The sequence below is a fragment of the Gouania willdenowi genome, chromosome 6 (assembly GCF_900634775.1).
Source record: "Gouania willdenowi chromosome 6, fGouWil2.1, whole genome shotgun sequence".
Classification (NCBI taxonomy): domain Eukaryota; kingdom Metazoa; phylum Chordata; class Actinopteri; order Blenniiformes; family Gobiesocidae; genus Gouania; species Gouania willdenowi.
The window spans coordinates 59,527,507-59,548,959 of NC_041049.1; the positions used below are offsets into that span (position 1 = coordinate 59,527,507).

Here is a 21,453-nt window from a genome sequence, read left to right on the forward strand (position 1 = left end):
TCCACAGATATGTCGCTGTGGTGTACATGTTGCCTACTTCCTTTTAATGAAAAAGGTAGCGACTTATAATCCAGACAATACGGTAATGGTATGATTCGGAGCTTGAACGAAGCTTTGGAATAAATCCGTTTTTGTTCTTTGGATTTGCATGAAAGACAAGTTAGATATTGATCTAATGAACTACTAGAACTTTAACCTGCAGGTGGTAAGAAGGTGAGCGTTAATACCAAACCATGGGGGACTGGTGTTTATCTGAGGAGGATATAATAAACTAATAAACTATAAAATGATCACGTTGAATAAGAAAGTTCTCAAACCATTTTATCTTCTGTCTCCAGTTCCAGGCCGACTTTCTCCAAATTGGCCTCGTACACCTTCCTGCGCTCCTTCAGTCCAAATAAAAGCACATGAGAAAGAAACATTGAACAAAGTAATGAGACATTAAACAGACACGTACGGTAAATGTTTAAGACGTGGAGGTACAAAGAGTGGGTTTTAATCTGCATTTATTGATACTGACTGTACTACAGCACTTTCATAAATCCGCTTAATTATGGCAAAGTAAATGCAAAACAAACATAGTGGAGGTTGATGTAAGGAAGTGGTTCACAAACTTGTTCTATCAAACATCCTGTTTCAAATGAAGGTTGATTTACTTCAAAAACATGTATTTTCACTTTTCACTGTGCTACTCACTGGTACCGACTGATATGGAAGATTTCCTCATTTCCGATGAAGCTATTCTACATACCATAATAATAAAAACATCTGACAACATCTCAAAGTCTCAAAAACACTGAAAAAAGCCATAATTCCTACAGGCAAAAGCACTTACTGTTCCTCTGAGGTTATGTTATTTATGCTTCAGTCTTTAGCTTTGATCACATTTGATACAGAATCAGAATCAATTCCTTTATTAATCCCAGGGGGAAATTGCTTTTATTACAGCCACTTAACAAAAAAAAAAAAAAAAAAAATCACAAATAAAAGAATAAAACGTTTAACAAAGACGAAAGAAAGAATAAACGTTAAATAAGTGTATAATTAAGTAAAAGTAATACAACCTAAATTCCAAAAAGAAATTTAAAAAAAAAAAAAAATAGTGTTTCTTAAAATAATGTTTTTTTTTTTAAATAAAAAAAAAAAAAAGAAAAGAAAGACAAAGGATGAATTAAGTCCATATATGAATTAAAACATAATATATCTAAACAAAACAAACATTTTAACTTTCAACAATTGGTTAAAATATAGAGTCTAATAAATTCCTGAATTACAGAGCTGAGTACAGTAATAGATTTGAATTATTCCCTCAGTAAAGCCTTACAGGAATCATCAGCCTTTATAATAAAAACAGGTCCTTGTTAAGCTGATATTTACTGTGTGGACTTCATACAGGAAGAGCTTTTTTTTCTGCATTTCCTACAACAGAGTGAGATTTGGGGTCCTGACCTTCTCAAAGGTCTATGTGCTGACTCACTGGCTGGGATCGTAAGCAAAGTGTGACTCGGCTGCGTTCTCAGAGCTGTGCTAACACTCACGAATGTCTCAGAATGTACCGTACACTCAAAATGTCTCAGCAGCTCATCCCAGACTAAGACTTTAGGGAAAAACCTCCAGACTGCATTTCAGTGTAAAAGTCACCTTCTTAAGAAGTCATTTGAGAGGATTACTTGTGCATGTTGAGTATACACCTTAATCTAACTTTATCAGTGCTGTGGAATTCGGCTGCTGAGGCACAATGAAGCCTGAGGATATCCTGCATGAACAGTTGTTAGGAAAAAATCAAAAACCGGAGGTTCCATTAGTGCTTAGTTGGTGTTTTACTCAAGATTTTATCTCCTTAATCACAGTCAATGTCAATAAAGTTTGACGACACTCTGCACATTTAGAGAATAAACGTTAAAAGATGACATAAAAATGTCCAAAATAGGAAATTATTCCATGTTGATACTGGAAACCAAATCAGCTGACTCAGCGTATACTATAAGGCAGGGTTCACTCTGAACAAGTCATGAAACACACACAGAGAGGGACACCTGACACATTCAGACTACCCTGAACTCACACACTTTCAGGTTACCAAACTGAGCTTTGCTACATTTACTAAGAAACTGACTTTTTTCCGACTCATTTATTCTCGAAAAGTATTTGACCCACACATCAGGAATAAAATGACGGAAAAAACTGGAGTTAACATCCCAGGCTCCAATGTAACATGGCAGTGTTAATTAAATAGACTGAATCATAACAATCTGACCGCTAGAGCGGACATGGTGTGGTGGCAAAATTGATTAATTATGTATACTCATATATTTACTTTTTGATCTCATTCAACTTAATACCCCAATTTGTAACTTTCCACGCCTGTCTGATGTCTTTTCCTCCTCCTGCAAAGTCAGTGGACCCATACTCCCATGATACAGCTTCTCTAAAGGAATGTCAGTTGGCCTCAGTTTAATCTCCAAGGCCAGAGCATGTCCAAACCCACCCCGACATCGGAGGTGTCACCTCCGGCAGACTGACCTTCCCCCCCTGGTCTCTTCTTTGTTGTCTGTGGAAGGGGGGAGGTGGGACAGTGGGGTATAAATGTGTGTGAAAGGAACTTTTGGGCCCTTCTTCTTCGCGTCTCTCCTCTGGCCAGAGGAGACCACTTCTTTGTCTATCCCGCTTTGTACCTTTTTTATTTAGTTTAGATTAAATCATTTTTTCATTACTTCATCATCTCTCCTGTCTGGTCTTCATCATTTATCACCACAGAGTGTGTTTTCAAGTCAAAGACGAGGTAACCGTAAATTTCACCGTAACAGCAGTCACAGTTTTTCTGCAGTCAGTGCCTTCTCCTCGCCCTTCTCTCTCTCCTCTGTTTCAGGTGTGGTGAAGATAATGATGGCAGTTCCTGATCTGTGGTTCACAGCTCAACTAGTCTGAGACACTGATGTTCTATCTCTCCATCCTGTTCTGTTGGTCCTTCTGTCCACTAACCCCAACCAGTCGACGCAGATGGCTGCCACCTCTGAACCAGTTAAAAGTGAGTTGTTTCTTCCCACTGTCACTAAATGCTTGTTCATGTGGATCTTGTTGGGTTTTTTCTTTCTTATTATGAAATTTATATTTTGATAAGCGCATTGAGATGACTTTGTTGTAAATTGCGCTATACAAATAAAGCTGAATTGACTTGAATTAAATACAGTATATGATGTGAACTTAAAACAAGGTAAACCATAACATTAGATAATAATAGTATAACCAGATTGTCATGGGTAAAAAAAAGAGTAGTCTCCAAATCGTAATTTGGTTTAATTTTCAGTAAATATCATTTGAACCAGGGATGAACAACTCTTATCACAGCGGGGGCCAAAAAAATGTGAATTTTCAACATTCATGTGATTGATGGCCAATATGAGCAATTAAACAGGGGGAAAAGAAGACTTTTGTGCATTTTTGCTGTTGTTTTGTGTATTTTTCTGTTGTCTTGGATTTTCTTTGGATTTATTTTGCTGTCATTGTGTTTTTTGGAGTCATTTCGCACTTTTTTTGCCATTTATGTATATGTTATGTGTCATTTTGTGTATTTTTTGGCATCATTTTGTGTGTTTGTCTGTTGTTTTTGTAGTTGTCTTGTGTGTTTGAGTCATTTTGTGTATTTTTGTTGTTATTTTGTGTATTTTGCTTTAATTTTTCTACGCTTTGTTGGAGTCATTCTGTGTTTATTTTGATATATTTTGTCCGTTTACTTTGAAGGCTGCACAAAGTTAGTCCGAGGGCCGCATGTTGCCCCTGGGCCACCAGTTGCGAATTTGCAAAATATTGCATTTGAAATTTGACTTCTTCATTATGTAATAATGAATGAACTAGCTTTTAGCTTTTCTCTTAAATTATTATCATTTTTTATCAAAAAGCATATTGCTGATTAAAAAACATATAACTTAATATAAATAAGGGAACAGGACACTATGATATTTCTCATACTCATACTTTTCTCTTTTATTGTTTCCGTCTGCATGATGATTGAGATTAAATGAAGTTTTTACTTACCTGTTTTCTAATCTCATCTTTATCGTCAACATACGACAGGACGAAGTCGATCCTTCGCTGTCCGTCGCGGAAAAACACTGAGTCTTTGCTCTGCTGCTGTTTGCCAATCTATAGAGAGATACAGGACAGAGATGAAGATGCAACTAAATACTCACGTGACTAAACAATCACATATAATAATATCAGGCAGAAAAACACATGACTTCACCACATCACACAAGCACCTGGAAACCCAAAACACTGATTAATGCATTACATTAAAAACAGCATGTTTCATGACCTAGACATGGGATCAAATTATGTATATGAATATTTTTAGATTTTTTAATGTATTCACTATGCTCACAGTAGTTTTTTTTAGAATTACAGTAATTAATCCAAGAGTTAAAGACACAGAGGAACAGTGGAGGAGGATTTTTGTCAATCTGCAACATTAGATGTTGAAAATCCAGTAAAAGTCTGTAAATTAAGTTACAAAAGGAGCATTTAGCTGTGTTACTGTGTAGGGAACACGTTGCTTTAAAGTGACAAACACAAGCAGTGTTGGAGGCTTGAGGAATTCTAAAAGTATGTGTGTTTGCTCATGCTACGCTAGTCCTGCAGAGGCTACGATTCTGACACACAGGAATGTTCTCAGAGAGGAGACGAGGATGACCACAAAGCTAAAAATAACCTGTTATAATGCATTTCCACCGACCCGACTGCAGCAGCAATCTGCACAAGCATTAGTGAGCTGCAACATTAGTATGAACGTACGGTGCTGTCATTGTCCTGTCCACAGTTCTCTCCATCCATCAGTGCAGCGCTGTCGGGATAGTGAGGAGGGGAAGTGCACTTTACCTCCATGTTTCTCTCCCTTTTATGGTGATGATGCCTCAGCAAAAAAGGCCAAACTGCTTTACTCCAAAGAATTAGCCCAGCCCTAAAAGCAACGCCTCTCTGACTCTGATCTGGACCAAATGAGCCCCAAGCAGAGCCTCACATACTGTACATCCCAGGAACAACCCTCACTGACTCAGTCATAGCAGTAACAGAGAGGAGAGATGTAGTGGTCTGAAGATGACATCATAGCAGTGTTGCTTCTGCCAGAGCAGCAATGTAATAAGAGCAAGGCATTAGTGGGAGTCATTCATCTGCTGCAGCCTCGACACTAGAATGGATTTTAGATCAAACACAACCTGAGCACCAAAGTCAAAGAAGAAACAGGACAGATAAGAGTGAGATAGAATAAAGAATCTGTGAGTGAACACACACTCCACTGATAAACACAACAAAAAAGAACTCACATTTCCATCTTTGTTAGTATGAGACTGTAGGTAGTTACTATTCTCGGGCTTAAAGGGGCAGTATTTTAAAAAATGCACTTTATGTTGGTTTGGCTATAGTGATATACATTCATTTACCCTCAATCAGAGGTTCAAAGTTGAAAAAGTTCCGTTTCTTCCTTCCCTTGTTATTCCACATTTTGTAAAAAGTCAGCTCCAAACGGGAGAGTTGGATTTTTCTTTACATTGTGACGTCACAACGTGAGCAACTCATCCTCCTGACAATCCTGGCTCCTCCTACCCTATAAGCACGTGAGCTCCTCCCTCTCAGACTACCTCACAGGTAAAACAAACATAGGAGGATATAACAGGTGATTACAGTTGGGTGACCGTGGCTCAGGCGCTAGAGGGGTCTCCTGATCGAGAGGTTGGGGGTTCGATCCCAGTTTGATAACTGTCTATGTGTTGAAGTGTCCTTGGGCAAGACGCTGAACCCTAAGTTGCTCCTAGTGATTGACTAGCGCCTTGCATGGCAGCTCAGTCCCACTGGTGTGTGACCGTGAGTGAATGAGCTGACATGTAAAGCGCTTTGGGACTACATCAGTGTGAATCAAGTCCATTTACCATTTCATATTACAGTTAATATCTTTACATTCAGTATATAGATAATCCAGTATATAGATAAACCATAATCATAATCAGTTTCACTTCTAGTAGCCGTTATACCGCCTCGTATCTTGTTTGTGTTTGTGACCCAATGCAGGACAAAATTATGGACTGTCGTCTTAAATTGACTAGTGAGGTGAGGAGGAGAAGGAAGACTGTTAATGATTTACTGCTGCTGTGATAAACACACACGCTGAAGTAGCGTCAGCGTGTGATTACGCCCACTCATGCATATGCATGAAGGCCCAAAAAACAGCCTGTTTTTAGAAGCGCCCTGAAAGTCACTTTTCAGAGGCTAAAACTCCAGAAAACAGGCGAGTTTGGGAAAATAAACCTTAAATACTGTGTTGTTGGGGTTCTTAGAAGGAATAGAGACAGGTGAAAAATATCATAATACTGGACCTTTAAATGCAAAGTGCTTCTGCAGAGTGGTTTTAAGTCTTAGTGCTTGTTCTTCTAATCTAATCTCATCCTATAGCTCAGAAACATGTTTTTATACTTCAGCTTTATTTACAGCCATAACTCCAAGCCTCCTATTTAAAAGCAGATTTCTCTATTCTCACCCTGCTTTGGTTTTCTCATCCTAAATTATGCAGTCGTCTACGTTACCTTCCAGACCAGATCGGACCATCCTGACCATAGCTGGGTGGGTGAGTCTATAATCAGTGGTAATTAGAGATCAGACATATGGAATGAGTGCATCTGCCTCAGTGAATCCTGAAACTGCCACAGAATCCTATACATGGACCAACTAAAGCCTAAATACAGGGCGTTTCAGAGTGAGCTGCTCTTTTATCTTTATTAAGGACGGAAAATGGGAACCAAATGTAGCTCGTAAATGTAGACTTCTAATTATAAAAAAAAAGCATTTAAAAAGATGGGTCTTGTATTTTGTTTTATACCTGAAGTGTTTGAGCAAAGAAGTATTTTAAAGTCACTTTTTTCATTTGAAAATATACTTACAGTTAAATGGCCTTTCACAGCAGTACGACATTTCATATCTATAATTTAAGCAACAATTAGAGTAGAACAAACAATGTTTTCTTGCTATAAGCAAAACCTCCTCTGTTCTCTGATATTTTAAATCAAGTACATTCTTTTTTTACCACAAAGTCATGCACACATTTAAAATGTTTGCATTTCTCATAATAGAAATAAGCAAAGAGTCTAGGAATACTTTTAAAATAAATAATTTTTGCAGAAGGTCGAACAACGATACTTGTAATATTTAATAGACATTTCACACATCTCTGTCTTTTTTTTAACATAATAACTAAGTAACAATAATTCTACTCTTGAAATGTTGACTAAAAATACACTATATCGACAAAAGTATTTATATGAATAACAGTTCAATTAACAGTCAAACGTTTTAAATAGTGTACATAGGTATGGGCGATATGGACCAAAATTCATATCTCAAAATAGCGAATATACGATATAAATCTTGATAATTTTAAATCAAATATAGTCTTACCAGAAAGACAATTCATGGTTTAATTTGTTGATGCAAAATGCCACAGAGGCTAAAATAACATCAAGGTGCTTTACAATTGGTAAAAAAAAAAATATAATAACGTGTGTATCACAAACATGAGCAACTATAGCGGCCCCAAAAGAAAATGCACAAAATAACAGCAATAAATACACACAATTACTACAAAAACACAAATTAATAGAGAAATACACAGAAAAACAACACTAATACTTAATAGGATGGGATGGGACAACAAAATGACACAAAAAAAAAAAAAAATGCAAAAACGTACAAATAAATGGAGAAATACACAAAAGAACAACCAAAATAATGAAAAGAACATAAAAATAGAAAAAATGCACATGGGACAACAGAAATACATAAAAGAACAAGAAATCTCAGAAATGTATTCTTTAATGCTGTTCTGAGAAGCAACAACTCCTAAAATTAGTATTTTAATACAAAATAAGCTATAAAATAAATATATATTGATATAGGCGATATTGTCATTTTCCATAAATAGAAAACATGATATATCTTGAATCTCAATATATTGCCCAGCTCTAATTGTACATACACTTTTATTCAGAGTTGGTTCCTCTATTCTTCTACAACAGCTTCCATTCTTATTAAAAACCTTTTATGGAGAGGTCAGTAGGGTTTTAAGTTAGTTAGTAGGTTTTAATATGTCTTTAATATTAAGTACTATTAGTAATATTTTGAAGAGGCACAGATGAATGATTTAGAATTCCACAGAAGTGATGGAATTCAGAGAAATGCCTTGTTTCTATTTAAATAAGAGGCAACAACATCAATAACTGCTATTCACAATAAAATGGTTACACACACAAGACCAAAATGTTACAGAGGTCAAAGAGCCTGCAGGAGAGCGTATGGATTATATATAATGTTTGCAACAGACTTACAGAATGGAAAGATTCAAACACGCACAGAGACATAAATACGTGTGCACCTTCTCATTACTGCTGCTTTCTACTCAGTGAAGCCGACAATAATCGCAAGTGAGAAGAAAACAAGTGAAAGGCATTGTTGTTAAAAAACAACCTCTCTCGACGCATAGCAGCATGTTTCCATCACGGGAAAAAACACAAGCACAAACAATGGTTTGGAAAAGCCAACTGACTCTGGAATAAGAAATGTGTATTGATCGCCCTGTGCTTCGTCCTGAGTATCAGATTACAGCTGGAGAAATGCAGCACGGGGCAGAAAACCATTGGCAGGCAGCAAACATCACAGCACAGGCCTGTTTTTACCATGCCATACCCTGGTACGGAACTTCAGGAATAGTGCCCGCTTTCTGGAAAACTGTGGAAGAACCCAACAGACGGTAAGAGGAGGAGGAGCCTGACAAACTGAATAACACATGGACTGTAAAACCATCACATAATGTTTAGATAGTTACACACACACACCACACACACCACAATACCAACAGGATCCCAGTTATACATCAGTGTGTTAGATCAGTGGTCCTCAAACTTTGTTGGCTCTAGTCCCCCTTTCTCTTATTTCTGAATCCAAGCCCCCCTTTGTCCGACTACAACATTTTGCTTAGAAAAATATTTAAACACAACAATAGAGTTGATTATCCTTTATTTTATCCCACAGTAGGGAAATGTACACACTATAGCAGCCAAAGACACAAAGAGCAAGCAAACAAGAAAGCTAAATACAAATACAGAAAGGAAAAATTAGGGCAAAAATGAAATATAAAATAAATAATAAAAAGAAAATACATATTAGATAACTGTACATATATATATATACACTGAACAAAAATGTAAAAGCAGCACTTTAGTTTTTGCTCCCATTTTTCATGAACTGAACTTAAAGATCTAAAACATTCTAAATACACAAAAGATCTATTTCTCACAAATATTCTTCACAAATGTGTCTAAATGTGTGTCAGTGAGCACTTCTTTGCAGAGATAATCCATCCATGTGGCATATCAAGATGCTGATTAGACAGCACAGGTGTGCCTCAGGGTGGCCAGAACAAAAGGCCACTCTAAAAATGTTCAGTTTTGTTTTATTGAGACGGGAAAACCAGTCATTATCTGGTGTGACCACCATTTGCCTCACGCAGTGCAACACATCTCCTTGGCATAGAGTTGATCAGGTTGTTGATTGTGGCCTGTGGTATGTTGGTCATGACATGTCCAGTGAGTATGCTGGCCATTCAAGAACTGGGATGTTTTCAGCTTCCAGGAACTGTGTACAGATTCTTGCAACATGGGGCCGTGCATCATCATGCTGCAACATGAGGTGATGGTCACGGATGAATGGCACAACAATGGGCCTCAGGATCTCATCACGATATCTCTGTGAGTTCAAAATGCCATCAATAAAATGCCCCTATGTTTGTTGTCCATAACAAACGCCTGCCCGTACCATAACCCCACCGCCACCATGGGCCACTCCCTCCACAACGATGACATCAGCAAACCACACACCCACACAACGCCACACACGCTGTCTGCCATCTGCCCTGAACAGTGAAAACTGGGATTCATCCGTAAAGAAAACACCTCTCCAACGTGCCAGATGCCATGGAATGTGAGCATGTGCCCACTCAAGTCGGTTACGACGTCAAACTGCAGTCAGGTCGAGACCCCGATGAGGACGAAGAGCAGGCAGATGAGCTTCACTGAGATGGTTTCTGACAGTTTGTGCAGAAATTCTTTGGTTATGGAAACCGATAGTTGCAGCAGCTGTCTGGGTGGCTGGTCTCAGACGATCACGGAGGTGAACATGCTGGATGTGGAGGTCCTGGGCTGGTGTTTTTACACGTGGTCTGTGGTTGTGAGGCCAGTTGGATGTACTGCTGAATTCTCTGAAACACTTTTGGAGATGGCTTATGGTAAAGAACTGAACATTCAATTAATGGACAAGAGCTCTAGTGGACGTTCCTGCAGTCAGCATGCTAATTGCACGCTCTCAGAACTTGCAACATCTGTGGAATTGTGCTGTCATTAAACTGAACATTTATAGAGTGGTCTTTTATTGTGGCCACCCTGAGGCACACCTGTGCAATAATCATGCTGTCTAATCAGCATCTTGATATGCCACACCCATGAGGTGAGATGGATTATCTCTGGAGAAGGAGAAGTGCTCACTAACACACATTTAGACACATTTGTGGACAATATCTGAGAAAAAAAGGTCTTAAGTGTATTTAGAAAATGTTTTAGATCTTTGAGTTCAGCTCATGAAAAATGGGAGCAAAAACAAGTGTTGCGTTTATATTTGTTCAGTGTACTGTATATATATATATATATATATATATATATATAGTATTCTTATTTTTTGACTGCATCTTAGTTGAACTAGATTTCACAAAGTGTAAGTATAGAAATACAGTTGTTTAAGATTGTGTTTTTTTTTTCTTTAAAGAATAGTAACTAAAAAAATTAAAAAATCTATTTGAATTTTTCTGAAATTTCAGGCAAGCCTAATTAAACTCCAGGTGACTCCACATGGGTCTTGACCCCAAGGTTGAAAAACCCTGATTTAATGTCTCCTGAATAGATTTATTTCTATATATTTATCATTTCCATTCATCTCACTCCTGGAGGGACCAAGACTGACACTTTATTTATTATAATTTTACACTCACTCTCTCTCTCTCTACTACCCCCTGTAGTGCCATCGCGTACCCCTAGGGGTACACGTACCCCCATTTGAGAAACACTGTGTTAGAGGTTTGAGAAGAGGTGAGGGAACCCAAAGACCGCCACATGCACACTGCACATGCTCTTACCCCAGTTAAAGCATTGATTGTCTCTGTGGTGTATGTTTCACAGTGTGTAGAGCTGCTGTCAGAGGGAACCAGAGAGGCCAGGCTAACGCCGAGAGACTCACACGTCTCTACACACTCATCAGGTGTTAAAGGGGACTTTAGGTAGAGTGGTGGAAGGGGGAGAATACAGAAACGTTAGGACACAAATGTCTAACCTGAGGCAGAAATGTGTTTTCTGTAATATCACACCGTAAACTAAATCAGTTGTTCAGTAGGGAAAGGAAATTCAAATAGAGGGTGTGTACACAGTGCACTTCCTGTAATCACGTTTACAAAATAAAACCTGATGTGAGATATCGAAATGTTAAACAATAATAGTTCCAGTCTAATAGGGGTGTGTATTACCAGGCATCTCATGATACGATTTGTATCCCAATATTAAAATGCAAGGCGATTATTGCGATTTTTTTTAATACATCACTTAAGAAACAACTAATCTGTAAATATATATGCAATATATTTTATTGGCATATTTTACACTCAAAACATTGGCTTTAACATGCCATGTGCCAACAACTTAAAATAAAAAACAATCTGCCTTTAAACCAACTTTGACTTTAGTGCAACTTAAGTGAGGTATATGAATCCATGTATCATTTGTTTTCATTATGTAACAAAAACATGAAAAATGAAAAAAACACTCATTATTTGATATTTGTTTCCAAAACCAAAATGAAGCAAAACAGCTTGAATTTGAAAAAACAAGGCGTTTTCCATTTTTTTATTTTGGTTTTGTAAACAAATAATGAGTTGTTTTATCATTTTTTTATGTTTTTGTTACATAATGAAAAACGAATGAACAAATGATACATGGATTTATATGCCTAGAACAACAAATAAATGCAGAAAGTTAGTACTTTCTTTTTAGATTTTATTGAAAAAACACAAGTTGGTCAACATGCCCAGGTTTCAGCTCACTTCTTTGTGCAGTTACAATGTCTCCTGCATTGGAAATACTTTCCTGGTTAAATAAAGGTAAAAAAAAAAAAAAAAAAATGTAAATAAATGAAAAATCGATATGGATGCATTTTGAATCAATCCAAGAATCGCGCGACGTAATAATTAATTTTTTTTTTTTCCACACCCCCTATTGTCTAACAATTCTAAATACTTCTCACACAAAGACTGTTATTTTGTTTGAATAACTGGTAAATATTTGAGGAAGAAAACATAAATTTGAATTACCGCAGATTGTCCATGCTGGTAGGACTCAGTGCTGGATGAGCCATGGTGATGATAGCCATTCATATCATCTGCAATTAGAGGAAAAATCACAATATTAGACACAGTTTAAGGATTTTAAGGAAAGCCCATATATATATACATACATACATATATATATATATAAAGCTTTAAAAAATTGGCGTTAACACACTTCTGTCAACTGAACATCACAAAGCTATACACTATTCTGAACAGGCAATACTGTGACTGTAACTGAAGCACATATGTACAATATGCAACACTACAAAAGAGGTAGCATTTACCAAATAATGTATGCTTACTACTGATGGTAGTTTGTTCTAAAAGGATTTTAGTAGGTAAATGCAAATTAAAAATATATAGTTATGTTAAAGAAATTAACCAGACTTTAGATTACATATACCCAGGGTAGGGCTGCACAATTAATCCATTTCTTTTTCTTTTTTTTTTTTGAGAAATAAAGCAAATCCATTGACAGTTGGGTAACTTATTTACATGATACTAATTTTCCATTTTACAATATCAACACAGAGTCACTGTATGTTACAACACTGTTTGTACTATTCACTTTACAACAGACTGGTATCCAAATAAATGAAGAAATGTAGCATCAGAATTCCTTTATTAATCCCAGGAGGAAATTGCTTTCAATACAAGCAGAAAAAAAAAATCAAATCTGATGTGTGCCTAAAATAATGCAATAATGAACCGGGACAGTTAACATAGAAATACTTCTGAGTTTTGTTTTTTTTCCTTAACTTCTGCTGGTGTATAAAAACTGGATAATGCATGAATACTCACAAAACGTGACGAGATACAGGAGACCACAATTTTAATCGTGATCACGATCTTTGGTTGCCACGATTAAATCAACCTGATCGTCGACAATATTTACATTTAAAATGAGTTGCTCTGTTGCATATCAAATAACGCACTTTCTCAGCCATTAATCAGCAGCAGCTTTAAGTCATTTGGTGGATTGATGAAGCTGTAATTATTTCCAATGAGTTGCATTTGGTGAACGCACTCTGTAATGGCGTATTTATTCAGTTAACCCTTGGTGCATCCTAAATTCTTTTTTTGGTATAATTTTTATTTAAAGCTTCATTTTGCACTGTAAACTGTTCATATATAGTTCATATATTTTTTTTTTTTTAAAGAAGAAATACAGATTTTTCCCTAACATGATAAATAATCGTGATTACAATATTCATCAAAAATAATCATGATTTCATCATCATTTTGGCCATAATCGTGCAGCTCTGATCCAGGACTCTTAATTTGAAAGGCTAGAGGGTGGAGTTTGCGTTCTGTGTGTTCAGTAATAAAAGTCGTCCAGTCATCTGTTGGACCTTTTCAAGTCTATTTATTTATTTACCACACAGGAAGCTGCACCCATAATTAGAAAGTAGCTTCCCGAGGAATGTGGAGGTTTGAATTTTCTTTCTGGTTTTGCTTGGAAATCTTTGTTTTTATAGTTTGAGGATTGTCATCTTTTATGTTTTTTTTATAGTTTCAGGATTGTTAAAAATGTATTTTGTTCTTATAGTTTTAGGATTGTTCTTTTCTGTTTTTTTTTTTTTTTTTACAGTTTTGTTATGTTTTAGGATTACTATCCCAGTGTTTCCTCAGAGAGAGCCTTCTGCACTAGATGCTGTATCGTGGCCCTCAGTGATGGTGAATAGCTTCTGCTGTATCGCTGGACTGGGGGCTCTGTCCCTGTGTCCTGCTCCTGGTGCAGACGCCTCCTTGTGATGTCTCCTTACGTAGATCCTCTGTACTCAGCCATGTGCCATTTTCCTTATTCTGTCCTTATTTCAACTTGCGTGTCTGTGTGTGGTGGATGGTGTTTGGACGGGGTGGTTGTATTCTTAACTCTGTAAAAGCACTTTGAGCTGCATCTGTTTGTATGAAAAGTGCTTTTCATAAATAAACATTGATTGATTTTGTTGATCAGGTGTATTTGACAACAATGACAAGTATCAAAAGGTCTCCTAAACTAAACACGTTGGATGGTAACAGGAATGTTTAAGGCACGTGAACAGCTGAATAAGCCTAAATAAAGAGAGAGAGCGGCACTGACACATGGCCAATGGTGAGGCTATATTTGAACCAGAACATGCTAATCCACGTTGGTGCAACGTTAGACAGGAGTGGATGAAGAAAACAGGGCTGAGGAGTTTGGATAAATGTAGTGAACTGGACAATGTTTAGAATGAAAATGAAAAAAAATGCATCAACTGTGGTACAAATAGCATTAGCTAATAGCTACAACTCATCGCCTGATTAGACAATTTGTGCCTTTTTACATCTCTCTGATTTACATAAACTCGTGGAAAAGCAAAACAAACATATGGAGCGTTTCCAATGGCGCGGCTGCATTTTGAAATAGAAACAAGCTAATTGATGGTCTCCCTCGTGTTATATTTAGTCTAGTCTCACTACAGAACATGTGCTTGCTGTTGACACACGCCTGAAACAGGCTTTTAAAAAGCTTTGGCTGAATGGAAATGAACCAAGTTAAACAAGTAAAAGTTCGCATTTCAAAAATATATAGAATAACTCATTGTAGTAATCCAGATGTGAAACACAGCACAATCTGTGACTTTGACTGCAAACCTCAGCTATACTCTAACCCAGTGGTTCCCAGGGGTACGTGTACCCCTAGGGGTACAGGAGCACATTGCAGGGGATACTCAGAAAGATTTAAAAAATAATTTAAACATAATCAGGAAATGTTCCTTGTTCCTTTTTATTTAATTTTTTTGACAAATTTACTGCAACCTAACAGTACTATTGTTCAATAAAATGAAAAACAGGATAACTTTATGCTGTAGAGGCCCTCCACTAAAATCCACCCCCTCCCCCAAAGGCTTGAACGCACATAGGACTTAAGAGCTGTTTCAGCACATTTTGGAGTGCGAGCACTCGGGGAGGAGGGGGACAGAGGGAGGCGTGGCCAAGACGAAACACCATGGCATCTGATTGGTCAGAGATTTTGCAGGATTCCAGCTGCTACAGACGTCTGACTCTTTTTGTTCCTGTTTTTAATACATAATGTATGGTTACTCTTAGGATGGAAGGATTGTTTCATCCAGAATAACTAAAAGTGTTTGTAAACAGCAGTATTTAAGTTGATTGAATACTGTACTGTAATATTGTCTATTAGAGTGAATGAATGGTTGTTTGTTTACATGTGTTGGTCCTGTTTCAAACGCCTGTACAGGATCCATCCAATGTGAGCGGTAGATAGGCACCAGCAGAACCCTGTGAGCCTGCATGCACTAAGAAGTGATGGATTGATCATTATTAATAGGCTTGACCAAAGTCCACAGTATGTTTATGTTAAGTGAATAAAATATGTACTGCGCTTCAATTCATAAACTCCATCCACCAACATCTCATGTAATTACAGCCTGGCTGCGTGCACGCTCCTGTGACAGCGGTGGAGATTACAGCCAGACCAATCACAATCATGGAGAAACACTGGTAAGGATCGACCTATATGAGTTTTTTAGGGCCAATGCCGATACCGATTTTTTTTCCATCAGCCTTAGCCATTGACCGATACGGACTGCCGATTTTCTTCAGCCGATATTTAGAGCCGATACTACTTTTGCTCCCTCAATTTACGTCACAAAAATTACACAAAGATGATAACAAATGGTACAAGTCTTAATTTAAAAAAAAAAATGGAATGAAATGAACAAAGGTGAGGTAGAACGATACCAAGTAAAAACATTTAACAAATAATGAAAATGGGATGTAGAACAAGAACAAGTAAGAAATAGTGAGACATCTCATAAAATATTATGAAAGAGAACTGTTCGTCCTTGTCCTGAAAATAGCTTTGACAAAAATTTGCCTGACTGAAAATATATTTTATTAACAGAATTATTTAGTATAAATGTATTAAATTATAGTATTTAACACAAAGAGAAACCATGAATAATAGCAACACAACCCCAGAAGATAAATTAACAGAGGAAAATAATGTGATGTCAGATGCGCATTAAGCAACAAACTGTTCTAGTTTCTGTTCTAAATTGCATCAACATTAACAGGAATAAATATTCAAACAAGTAGTAAACTGCTTCTCAAAGTTAAAAACTTCTCAGCGCAGCGCTGAGTGAGAAGCAGAGAGAGAGAGAGAGAGAGAGAGGAAAAGAGACACACTCACACACACCAAACCTCCAGCCAGCTGCTTGTTAAATACAAGTGCGACACAACACGGACCCACGAAACAGATAAATTAAACAGTTAAAAGATGCTTTGAAAGTTTAAAAAACCTGCCGTTAGAATTCAAGAGCTTCTTTCGCACTCTGCTAGTGGGGGGAGGGGCTCTGCAACCTCTGTCTCCAGCAACATGGAGCAGCCTGCGGCAGCCGCTCTGTTAATAAAGTGGATCGGCGAACGCAGCAGCGGGCATTGGCCGATGCCGATTAAATCGGCCGGCCGATAAATCGGTCAGTCGGTAAACACTGGTGTAGATCAACTTACATCACAATTGACGTAAGTTGTTCTACACCAGCTGACTGTTAATGATGATCAATAATAATCCATGGGATGATAAACGGACAGCGCTTTGATCACTTTCACTTTATTACAGCACACACGTGTTTCTATTCAGGTGGTACTCGTCATTTTATCTCACAGACACGGGATCTGAACACATTGTTTCACTGTACCATTAATAATCATTCTTTCCTAAACTCAGCTGTCAGATCTGCACCAACCAGGATCTTCTAACAATGGGCAGCTCATTTTACAAGAGATCTGATTGGTCAGGAGGCGGGGCATAAGTACTCGCTCAGATTTGATTCACTTCAGAACCTGGTCCAGACCAGGTTAGGTGTTCAGACTAAGTTACCATGGTGATATAGCCTAAGTTACCATGGTATATAGCCTAAGTTACCATGGTGATTTGGCCTAAGTTATCATGATATTTAACCTAAGTTACCATGGTGATTTAGCCCAAGTTACCATGGTGATTTAGCCTACGTTAACATGGTGATTTAGCCTAAATTATCATGGCATTTAGCCTAAGTTACCATGGTGATTTACCCTAAATTATCATGATGATTAAGCCTAACCTAGCATGTTGATTTAGCCAAAGTTACCATGGTGATTTAGCCTAAGTTATCATGATGATTTAGCCTAAGTTACCATGATGATTTAGCCTAAGTTACCATGATGATTTAGCCTAAGTTAGCATGGTGATTTAGCCTAAGTTAAAATTTTGATTTAGCTTAAGCTACCATAGCAATTTAGCTTAAGCTACCATAGTGATTTAGTCAAAGTTACCATGGTGATATAGCCTAAGTTACCATAGTGATTTAGCCGAAGTTACCATGGTGGATTATCCTAAGTTACTGTGGTGATTTAGCCTAAATTACCATGGTGATGTAGCATAAATTACCATGGTGATTTAGCATAAATTACCATGGTGAATTAACGCCCTAAGAAGTTAGCTAGCCGAATAAATTCTAGAAGTTAGCTCGATAACAGGAAATCCAGCTTTGTAGTACAGGCCTTTGGAGGTTGAAACAATGAATCCAGCAAAAACACTTTTGAAAATTTAGCAGGCTCGTCTAAATCATCTTTGTAAGGAAATCTTTGTAGCATAATGAAAATGACTAACTACCCACGAAGTTTTTTGATACATTTGTAATGCACTGACAACAAATTACTGTGTAATCTTCTGAAGGATTAAAGAAACCCGACTTTGTTGAAAACAGCTGAGCATATTTTTGCACAGTTGTGTCAGACAGTGTAACACTAGTCAGACAGTAATGTCCCACTAACAGTCAGGGCTTTGTTTAGAGAGCAGCTGATCACAGAGGACATGCTTCCTTTATTTAACCCCACAAATCCAACGGCCATTTCATATCAATGCAAATGTTATTATTTTACAACATAGCTGTACTAGAAATATAAGGCAAATCCTTTGAAAACATAAATAAAATACAAAGTGGATTAGTGTAGGATGTGATACTACTAATGCATAAACACAGTGAGAGGGTTATTGTAATTTCCTGGTACAGGAAACCAGCATTACGCAGATGCAAAAACACCTGCTTCACAGACAGTTTGTGTGATAAGACACTGTACATCCAAGTAACCAACAACACAACAACAAAAGTTATTCTGAAAATGCACCACAAAGGCTTTGCAAGCTTTAGTCCAGTGGTTCTCAAACTTTTTCTCTTATTACTGAATCCAAGTCCCCCCTTTGTTCGACTACAACATTTTGCTTTGAGAACTTGAAAACTATTTTAAAACAACTACAGATCATAATGATAGAATGAATGAGTGAAAACACACATTTTAAAGAACCTCCCTTTGTAAATAAGTGTAAATAAACAGTATTTAATGCAGTGGTTTCCAACATTTTTGGATTGACCCCATTTTAATATCAAGAATTTCTGGCAACCCCAAGTATATTTTTTTTCTACATTTAGTTTTTGATCACGTTTGAGCTCATATATATATATATATATATATATATATAACTAGAGAAATACCAGGGGCTCAGAGAAGAGTTGGAGAAAACCTGGAGGGTGAAGGCATCAGTGGTGCCCGTGGGCATTGGGGCACTCGGGGCAGTGACCCCCAAACTGGAGGAGTGGCTCCAGCAGATCCCAGGAAATACATCAGACATCTCGGTCCAGAAAAGTGCAGTTCTAGAAACAGCAAAGATACTGCGCAGAACCCTCAAGCTCCCAGGCCTCTGGTAGAGAACCCGAGCTTGGAGGAAAAAAGAGACCACCCGCGGAGGGTGAGGAAGAAATAAAACATTTACTTGAATTCAGTTGATTCGAAAAGGGAAAGTATAGAAATACAGTTGTTTTGTTTTAATTTTTTTAATTTTTTAAATTACAAATTTCCTGACCCCAAAGTTGAAAAACACTGATTTCGTGGCTCCTGAATAGATTTATTTCTACTTATTTCTATATTTCTAAATATTTCTCTCATCTCATGTCTGAGATCAAAACCAATACTTTATTTGATCATTTTTCACTCTCGCTCTCTCTCAAGTACCCCCCTGTAGTGCCATCGCGTACCCCCAATTGAGAAACACTGCTTTAGATGAATTTAAGAACTCTTTGGCATTACATTAGCATTACTAATGCTGTGAAACTGTGAATGTAATGACAGGAGAACAATACAAATCAATAAATCGTACTAACAACTCAGGATGATTTAGGAACAAAGTTTAGCCTAAAAAGAGATTTTCTCTGTATTCCTAGTCTAGTAATCTTATATTTATTCAACAAAACCTGCAGCGGAAACATTTGTGTAGCATTTACCACACATAGCTGAACCAGTGAGGCCTTCTGGGTCAGTAATGGCTGGTAATGACAGAGAGTTTCCAGTGAGCAGAGTCAGACCAGCAGCTGTCTACTGGTCTAATGGAAACAAGCCAGACCATGAGTTAGAGCACAAGTGTTACAACTTTAACAATGAACGTTTATTCAGCAAAGAAAATCTAAAAGAGCTGTAAAGATACATTGATTTATTTACTAAATTATATTAGAAACTGTACACCTCCTTACTTTAACCTGACAGCTTCTACTGTATTATAATTATTAACTATATTTATCCTGTAATAAATATAGCATTTGTATTTAATCCTTATTTAATGAACAGTTTTTTTTCTTTTTTCTATGTTTAGTGTTTCTTAACATTTCTCGAGCCTCTGTAACAAAGTAATTTAACCCCCTGGGATCAAAAAAGTATTTTTGATTTTGATTCTGAAACAAAACTACATGTTATTGTTTTTCAACCTGTGTATAAAGCTGTTGAAAACTACAGTGTGCATATTTGTTTGTAGTTATTGGACTACTTTTTTTTTTTTTTTTTATCATTTGCAATACTAAAACCAAGATTACCATTTTACCTACTTTATATTTTACTGTGTTAGCAGCAAACTGAAAATGTTACAAGTTGTTAGATGTTAAATTTAGTAAGTAGAGTCATGTAAAGATGTTTATCAGTGTTATTATCACAGGCTGCTCATGTCACTCACCCATGAAAGAGTCTGAGGGGCTCATCTCTATCAGACTGTCTCCTGATCTGCCCCCTAACCGCTGCATGCTGGGGTGGTGCCTTCAGGGACACTTTAATCCCAGCCAGAGGAGTGTTGCCTTCAAGGACACTTTAATCCCAGCCAGAGGAGTGTTGCCTTCAGGGACACTTTAATCCCAGCCAGAGGAGTAGTGTCCTGCCTTCCTCTTCCTCACCCTCCACGGTGGTCCTCCTCAGCGGCACTGACTGCTACCCTCTGCCCGCTGAGCTGAGCTTCACCCCGGCTCACACACACAGGGTGGGGAGGGGGGGAGGGGGGGAGTGTCCTCCTCACACCGCAAACCAATCACCTCTGACCGGGTGAAGTGCGACTAAATCCAAAATGTTTAAATATAAAACATTTAAAAATTAAAATAAAAAATCAATTGAAGTCTAAAATAAACTTAGTGTGAAGCATGTAAAGTTGTAAACACAATTTTTAGTTGTAAATAGAGGTGGCACAAGTACTAGTCTCTTGTACTCAAGTAAAAGTATAGATGGATATTTGAATATAAAATGAAGTTGCTCCCTTACTTGAGTGAAAGTTAAAAAGTACATGCTACTAAATGTACTTAAGTTAAAAATTCAAAAGTAAAACAAATGTCCCTTCAATAATAAAATAGGGTTTTCAAACCAGCAATTTCCATCGCTTTTTTTTTTTTTTTTAAGAACTTGTAGAAAACTGGTGCATGGAAATAAATTACCCTTGAAAACCTGGAGAAGTTAATAAAATAAAAGAGTTCAAATTGTTGAGCTACTTCTCCCAAATGAAAAGTCCTATTTGTAGTGACTATTTTTGAGCCACACTTGGATTAAATGTGCTAAATCTGGACCAAGTTGGACGATCCATTGACAACTAAATTTCAACGACTATATTGGGGATAAATTTGGACAAATTTGGAAGGTAAAAAAACACACCC

The 21,453-nt window shown here is 37.2% G+C and overlaps 1 protein-coding gene across 1 annotated transcript in view; it reads right to left on the minus strand.

The window, feature by feature from the left end:
- ano5a (anoctamin 5a) overlaps positions 1-20,786 on the minus strand; it is a 41,962-nt gene extending 21,176 nt beyond the window's left edge. The window contains 6 exon segments of the mRNA XM_028449603.1: positions 318-386; positions 4,036-4,143; positions 8,728-8,769; positions 11,225-11,359; positions 12,449-12,516; positions 20,496-20,786. Of these exon segments, the coding sequence (XP_028305404.1) occupies positions 318-386; positions 4,036-4,143; positions 8,728-8,769; positions 11,225-11,359; positions 12,449-12,516; positions 20,496-20,562 (489 nt within the window). The 5' untranslated portion in view covers positions 20,563-20,786.
- Between the last annotated feature and the right edge of the window lie 667 nt (positions 20,787-21,453).